The sequence below is a fragment of the Pterocles gutturalis genome, unplaced genomic scaffold (genome assembly GCF_000699245.1).
Source record: "Pterocles gutturalis isolate BGI_N339 unplaced genomic scaffold, ASM69924v1 scaffold49195, whole genome shotgun sequence".
Classification (NCBI taxonomy): Eukaryota; Metazoa; Chordata; class Aves; order Pterocliformes; family Pteroclidae; genus Pterocles; species Pterocles gutturalis.
The window spans coordinates 1-7,978 of record NW_010145196.1 but is presented as its reverse complement, the minus strand read 5'-3'; the positions used below and the strand labels follow the sequence as shown (position 1 = coordinate 7,978).

The 7,978-nt window shown below is 53.3% G+C and overlaps 1 protein-coding gene across 1 annotated transcript; it reads right to left on the bottom strand.

The window, feature by feature from the left end:
* Positions 1–618: 618 nt before the first annotated feature.
* LOC104470400 (copine-2-like) lies at positions 619–7,358 on the bottom strand (the record flags this gene model as incomplete). The annotated part of the gene is made up of 6 exons (XM_010085303.1): positions 619–718; positions 1,526–1,659; positions 4,008–4,067; positions 4,815–4,901; positions 6,942–7,040; positions 7,269–7,358. Coding segments are annotated over 6 exons (555 nt in total), but the record flags the coding sequence as incomplete, so codon positions are not given.
* Between the last annotated feature and the right edge of the window lie 620 nt (positions 7,359–7,978).

Below are 7,978 nucleotides of genomic sequence, written 5' to 3'. Positions count from 1 at the left end.
TGCACACTGAGGCCGTAAGCAAAGAGCAGCCAAGAGACCCAGCCCATAATGAGAGATGCTGATGTCCGAGTACATCTTCTCCCAGATGCTCCCCATCAGCCCGCACACCCTGACCCCTGCCCACGCATCCCTTGTGATGAGCAGGATGCTCCAGCTCAGCCTTTGTAGGACCACGGTGCCTTTAACCCTTTTGGCATGTCATCCCACGGTGGTTTTTGGGAAAGCCCCCCTGCTCCAGCCCTTGCAGGCTCTGCCTGGGCAACATCATGTGGAGGTTCCCCAGCTCCCAGGCCCCTGCCAGGCTCTGCTGCCGTCTGACACACTCATCCAGGGGCCCTTTCCCTTGCCCAGAATTGTTCCTGCCTCCTGCCAGGAAAATGAATCAACGCCTGCCTCTGCCCTTCGATGCCAGGGAGCTGCTGCTTTCATGACAGCTTTCAAGGGAGGAATGGGCTGCCCGCGCCCCACCCCCGCCCCGCCACCCGCCCACGCTGCCACAGCTCACTCCCCACCAGCTGCAATCCCACGTCCGCCCATTTCCCCCTCTGCCCAAGAGCTTTTTTGCCGACCAAAGCCAATCCGGAAGCCCCGGGAGCTCCGCTCCTGCCCAGGCAGTATCAGGACAAACCCATCTCAAGCGCGCAGATGGCCACAACACGTCACCTTCCAGTCCGGCGGGAGCTGGGCGCCGAATCCCAGAGCAGGAAACATCTTGTCTCTAAAAGAGAAGAAGAAAAACCGCACGGGTGTATTTTCACACACGAAGCAAGGCTTGCACAGCTCTTGCTACGGCTTCCCCATGCTACCAGCTGCAGTGAAAGCGCCAGATAAAAAAGGTGCCAGTCTTCCCTTCTCCCAGAGCAACATGGCGCCTTTAAAAATCATGAGAGCTGAACAGAGAATAGATGTTCCCCTTTGGCTTTTGATCTTTAGAGAAAAAAGACTCCAGCTTCGCTCCGTCACCCACAGGGATCAGGAGCATCCTTTTGTCCAGACACCCGAGTCTCTTTGCAGACGTGTAACCCTGGAGATTTTAAAAAAATTAACTATCCATTTCAGTCACAAAAGCCAGCATGGCAAGACCAACGGATTTCTGTTTTATTTATTTTCTCTGTTGCTGCCTAAGATGATATTTTTCTGTGTCTCCCGCCCCAGGGTGATGGGGAACAAGGCAGCCTGGCGGTGCAGCTGCCGACGGCAAATACCAGCAAGCTGAGGGCACCCGCCTCTGTGCCAGGAAAGCACGGAGCGGCTGCTCTCCAGCTGCCCCCAGAAAAGGATGCTCCACCCCTGCTATCCCTTCCTCTCAACAGCAGCGATGGGGGGAGAGCAGAAACCTTGTCCTTACCCTCTCCTCCTCCTGCATCCCAATATATATGGCAATCTTCTCCCAAGGAGCTTTTCAAAAGCCAGGTATGACGCAGCCCTGGCTTTGCAGATGGGAAACCAAGGCACACGCAGCCCCTCGGGAAGTCAGGGAGACATCAGCAAAACGGGGGTGGAGGCAGAAGGGCATGATGCTTACGAGTCGTAGTCTTGGATGATCTGGCCGACAGCCCAGATAGCTGACAAGTACTCATTTGTCCCCATGGGGTTGATATAGTGCAAAGAGGTGGGGTCTCGCGGGTTCCCGTTGGAGGCCGTGAAGTCAATCCCGACCTGGGCAGGGCAAGAGAGAAGCACAGAGCCGCCCTCTGTTAGCAGACACCACTAGCCACCCAGCCTCTGAGGTCCACCCACAGTCCCATCGAGACCCAAGCCTCAAACTTTTGAAAAAGTTTAACAAAATCCTGCTCTTCACCTTCTGTAAAAAAAAAAAAACCCTGATTAAATACTAGGTTAGGCAAAGACGTTGACTATCACACCTGCGTTTTTCACCAGCAAGCACCACGTAAGGTGTTCCACAGCAGCCCCCGCTGCTGGAGCAAGCCACTGCCATCTCCAGGACTCTCGTTGCCCATCTCCCAGGCGTTAAGCTCAGGAACTGAGTAGCCCCATGGACACCAAAGCAGCCAAGGCCACCTGGACATTTGGATCTCAAGGTCTTGGACCAAAGAGTCAACCCTAAGCAGAGCTTTCCCCACAGCCGCTCTTCACCGGGCTTCCCCGGGGACCTCTGAGCTCTCAGAGGACTTTGTCAGCAAGGAGTTATTTTTCTCCCTCCTCAATTAGGTCTTCTATTTAAAGACGTCTGTAGAAATGCCTATCTCAGACCCAGTTAAATCGGGTCAGAAGAGGCGAGGCGCTGAGCCACCTGATTGGAAACGATGAGGACGGAAGAGTTGGGAAGAGACAATCAGGCGGCATGACTGCGCTCGCCGTGTTTGCTGAGCAAATATGGAAAACCCAAAATAACTCTGGCAGCTAAACTGAGCTCAGGGCATTCGCCAGTGATTTTGCTCCGTATCCAGAACAGGAGAGGATGAACTGAGATTTGGCTGAGAAGGGACCTTGGCTTGCTGGGGCAAGAATGTCACCGCCCAGGACGTGCCACCACCCTGTGCCATAGTGGCTGGTAAAACAGGCTTGGTGGGACAAGGGGAGATGGTTTTCAACCGGAAGAAGGTTGGTTTAGATTGGAGATAAGGGAGAAATGTTGTACAATGAGGGCAGTGAGGCAGTGGCCCAGGTTGCCCAGAGAAGCTGTGGATGCCCCATCCCTGGAGGGGTTCAAGGCCAGGCTGGATGAGGCTTTGGGCAACCTGGGCTAGTGGGAGGGGTCCCTGCCCATGGCAGGGGGTGGCACTGGATGGGCTTTAAGGTCCCTTCCCAAACCATCCTATGGTTCTATGAAAACCCAACTTCTTCATCAAGCAACCTTATAACCCCACCAACCTGCACTTCACTGCTGTTGACACCTATGCTCCTGCTGAGCCAACATGGGCACAGACAGAGAGCAAGAGGGAAACTGAGGCACAGGGAGGGGGCTCAGTGGAGTCAGACAGACATGTGCCCCGCTCGCTCAAAGCAACGTCACCAAGAGCAGCACTCAGGCAACAGATTTTGGAGGTATGCGTTGTGTGCCTCTAGCACGAGGTGAGCAGCTGGCACAACGCCCCTCTTCTCTGGGGCTTCAGCCCTTCTGTCCCCACTGATCCCTTGGCAGGGAGGACACCAGCAGCCTTTCCAAATCGCAGCCTGCAGCAGCATTCTCCAGGCTCAGGCGTTTCTGCACCCATCGCAAACCTACCCAGGCTGTTGGACCAAGGACATCTTGGCCGGGGGAGAAACCCTCTAACAACCAGCAGATATTTAGATGGGGAGGAGGATTTCTGCATTCAAGCCTAATTCACACAAGAGCTCCGTGCTACCAGTAAACTTAATGATTTCTCTTCTCTATTCACTCTCCAGCACCAAGACCGTAGCACGCAGCGGCAGAACGGCATACACAAAGCTCTCCCAATCGCTCCTGTTCCTATGGCAACTCCTCCTCCTCCTCCTACTCTCCCCCCATCATGTTTTTAGATGAAACAACAAAATACAAACTGAAATACTGTGAGTGCCCGCAGCTCTCCAGATACTGCACCGGAAAAGTTTGCAGAAATTAAAAACCCATCGTGGCGGTTTCACTGGGGGTTGTAAAGTCCCTTGTTCAGTTACTCTCGACCATGGTCCAGCTTGAAAAGAGGTGGAGATGCCAGGAAAAAAGCAGAAAACCATCTCAACAACAGCCCAAAGCCTCCCAGCTGGCTTCAAAATCAGAACTATCCATAAAAAACTGGACAGTGGTGGTTTAACTCTGTGATGGGGTCAGTCGGAAAGATTTTGTGAAGGTCAGAAGGTCTTTGTGGGAGTCTGACCTTCAGCCAAAGTCTAGCCATCTCCCTCTGTGCTGCTGGACACCCCTAAGCGTGGCAGTAATGACCCCCAAAACTGCATGATTTAATAGCAAAGCAGGGTTTAACAGCATTGCCATGAAAAGCCAGCCAAGCTGGTGCCAAATCTCACGCAGAACCTCCCTCCCCGGTTTGGACCATGACATACATGTTACTATGAAAAGTCCTTACGGTAAACATCAGCTGGCAGCCTCCCAGGATGTAGTCCAAGAAAGAGAAATCTCTGGTTATCTGAAAGAAAAACAGCAATAACAAAATGTGTTTCAGCAATCTTCACCACTGCGGAACAAAAAAAAAAAAAGAAAAAAAAAAATCCATGGGAAGTGCCCGTGCCTGTGGTCACAGGACCTTCGGCCAGGCAGCAAACAGATGGGAAGAACCGCCCGGGTCCCCCACGGCAGTGTTTTGGCACTTCACGAGGCACGTGGGGCCAAGCAGGGCCATGTGTTGGTCAAAAGCTGGGCTGAGAGACCTGGACAGGGGTCCTTGAGAACTGGAAGTGCCCATCATGGTGACCTGAAAATGGAAGATCCTCTCCCCGTGGCCAAAATGGTCTGACACCACCTGCAGCTCTGGTGCGGGAAGAGTTGTGTCAGTGCCTTCCCCGCTGTGCTGCTGCCATATGGAGGGAGGATTTCACCAACACCTCAGCTCAGAAGAATGACCTCTCCTACCCACACCCATCCCTTGCCCCCAAGGAGACACCAGGCAGTTGGTAGGTGCCCACAGCTTGAGCTTCATGGAGATGCTGCCCATGTTGAACAACATCTCTTGGGTCTGCAGCCACCCAGAGACTCGGTACATCAGATGCTCCAAGCGGAGAGAAACCCAAACAGAAAGGAGATCACACTTTTATTCGTGTTTTGTAAGTCCTGCACTTGGAAACGCAAGGACGCTGGAGGCAGAAGGGCTGGGGGGAGCTCGGGAAGACCTGAGCTGGGTGAGGAGCAGCAGGAAACATCCCAGCATCATACTCACTTTGCAGGACTTGACAATGATGATCCCAGAGTTCTTGTAATTCTTTTTCTTCTTTTGCTTTTTGGGGTTAATGCACTCGAGCTCGAGCTGTAACATGAGAGAGACACAGGTGTGAGAGCTGGGCTGTTCTGGGTGGTCGCATCCTGCGGGCACCCTCCCTCCACGCGTTTCAAAGTGCTGAAAAGACATAAACGAACGTACTGGTATTTAATGACGGAAATGGCAGCACAGGACCTGCTCAGGAAGGGACTGCTTTTCCCTCACTGGGACTTTCAACCTGCCCAGGACCTGGCACATGGCAGCTGAGACACCCCAACGAGGCTACGGGGGTCTATGGGATGGGATGGAGGCAAACAGGACGGGACGGGTCAAACACATGGACAATTAGGCCAGGCCACCACCTTTCCTCAAAAGTTCTAGGAAAACAAAATTACTTTTGGATATCCAGAGAATTGCTGCAGTATTTGTTTTCTTTTTTTTTTTTTTTTTTTTTTTCTTAATCTAAAACTGATTTAAAACTCTTGTCCAAGAATAAAGTTTGCATGCGGGTTGGTCTGGGGGAGATGGCAGGACTGGGCAGGAGGAGCATGGAGAGAAAGTCATGTCCATTCTTCCAGCTGTTGAAAAATGGGAATGTTTAAGTACTAAAACTCTTAAGTTTCCTGAATGTGAACATTGCATTTTGCCGACTGAACAAGATCAAAATACAGCTCTATTGACAAAATGACCTCACTCTGAATAAACCCAGGCAGACAGCCCAGAGCTGACCTGCAAGTGGGTAGCTCCCACATGGGTCCACATGGGATGGTGATGACCAGTCTGTGCTCCCTCCTCCAGCATTCTGCTCAGACCATCCAGTGATGGTCCTGGACCTGCTCAGACCATCCTGGTGATGGACCTGGATGTGCTCAGACCATCACAGTGATGGCCCTGGACCTGCTCAGACCATCCGCCAATGGCCCTGGACCTGCTCAGACCATGCAGTGATGGTCCTGGCCATGGCAATGAGCATTTCCCCCACCTTGACCACGCCAGCACGCAGTGGCTGGTCTACAGCAAGAGCATCTCAGTCCCCAATTCTGTATTTCCCCTCATCAGCATGGCCACATGAAAGGATGAGACAGGCCAGCAGGAGCCACCCTGGGGCGGAAGGATGCTGCAGGATGCTGGAGGGCGATGTGCAGCAGTGGCAAGCAGCAGCCGCTTGCTTTTGGAGCCACTTTCCTCTGCCTGGTGCCCACAGCAGCTCTGCTCAGAGTCGGCTGGGGAACAGGTTCACCAGGGAACGGAGGGGCCCCGACCTTTCCCCATTTTTTAGAGGCAGAGCGAGCCTGGCCCCAGCTGGACCCGTGTCATGCACAGAGGCACAGCAGCACAGGCACACAGCAAGGTGAGATTTACTCTCTTCTAACCAGCATCAATCAGGGGCCAATGGGAAGAAAATAAGATTTTATTGCTAGGTTGCAAATCCAGCGGAAAAATTAGTTCAGCACCTGCCTCTGGCACCATCAGCTTGCTCAGTCCTGGATAGGACACTTCATGCCTTTGTGCCTCAGTTTCCCCAGCCAGGAAGCTTTTCTCACGGCACCACGCATGGTGTTTTACACACCCCCACATCTCAGCCACGACCTCCTCTTGGTTTTGTAGTCCTAGTGACGATGGCAGTGAAAAGCTCTGCTTATCCAGGAGGCTTCGTGACATGCCTTCCATCAGGTGGCATCTCCCAAGGCTTTTGGCCAGCACTTTGGAGGGGAAGATGGGGACACCTTTGGCCCACAAAACCGACGGGGAGTTGCACAGGAGCCGGCTCTCCTGGGGACCAGGTGCAGCCCCAGCACCACATCACCCTTCCCCTTCTGGCCCTGCAAACCATGGGGCAACCCCAAATCATGGGTGGTGCTTCAAACTCCTCAGCAGAGCTCGATTTTTCAGACAAGACCGCCTTAGCCCTCTCTCTAGCTCAGATGCTTTATCTACAAACCAGTGGCCTGGGTCACTCATGGTGCCGGTGGGAGGAGAAAGGAGGTTGGACTTGGCTTCTTCTCGGCACAGGTTGAGGGTCTCCCTGCAAGCACCAAAAGGCACTGCCCCTTCCTCGTTCTTCACTGAAAGCGCATTGGCACGTACCGGAAAGGCATCTTGGGCTTCACACATCTTGGCAACAGAGGTCTGAAACTCCCCGATGAAGTCGTGTCCCCCATCGCTGTCGTAGTCGTAACACATCACCTAGGGTGGAAGGAGCATGGACCAGCCTCAGAGGCAAGTTCTCCTGAGACGAGAACTCCTGAAGTGTCAGAGACCCCAAACAAGGGTTTTTTGGGGGGTTGGGGGTGGTTCTAGTTTGGTTTGGCTGGTTTTTGGGTTTTTTTTAATAAACCAGCCACGGGGTTTTAAATTTTTAACGATCACTCCCAGCAGCCCACCACGACACAAGCCCAAATGACCCCCCACTACCTTTATCAGTTTCTCTACATCTCCATCGCACAGTGACACCAAAGGCACAGTGAACGGCTTCCAGACGGGGTCCAGCGTGTACTTGATCACCTGTGGGGCGGAAAGGGAGGGATGGCGTTAGGACGGGCACATCTGCGGGGGGAGATTGGCACAAAGTGGGGGACACGTCTCTGAGAGAGACCCTGGGCCAGGTTCTTGGTGGGGTAGGGCAGGAAAGCTGCCCAAAGCCCCATCTCGTCCCTCTTTTGCCTCCTTAGCAGAGACACAGCAGCTCCCAAATCTCAGGTTGTAGTGTGCATGAGATACAACAGGTTTGTTTGCATCACATTTGATGATTTAACCACCTCCGGGGCCAATTAAACAAACCAACACCCTACTCAGTGCTTACTCCCCACTCAGCACCCCAGCTCAGCCTACATCCATCTGGGGTCTGACCAAGGAGAAGATGGAGTGGTGGGATGCCGCAACCAGCCAGGAAAGCCAAACAGCCCTGGGCACGTCCAGCTCTCTCGCTCCTCATCTGCGTAACATCTGCTGGAGGAATGTTAATTGATGCTTTTTTACACTTCCTGAGAGAATTCAATCGCTTGGTGGAAGCCCAAGCAGATGCCAGCAGGGTCCAGCACGCGCTGCGTCCATCGGAGATGTGTGCAGGGCAGGTGAGGACCCTCTTTCACAAAGGTGTCGTGCACCAGTGATGAGTGGTGTTC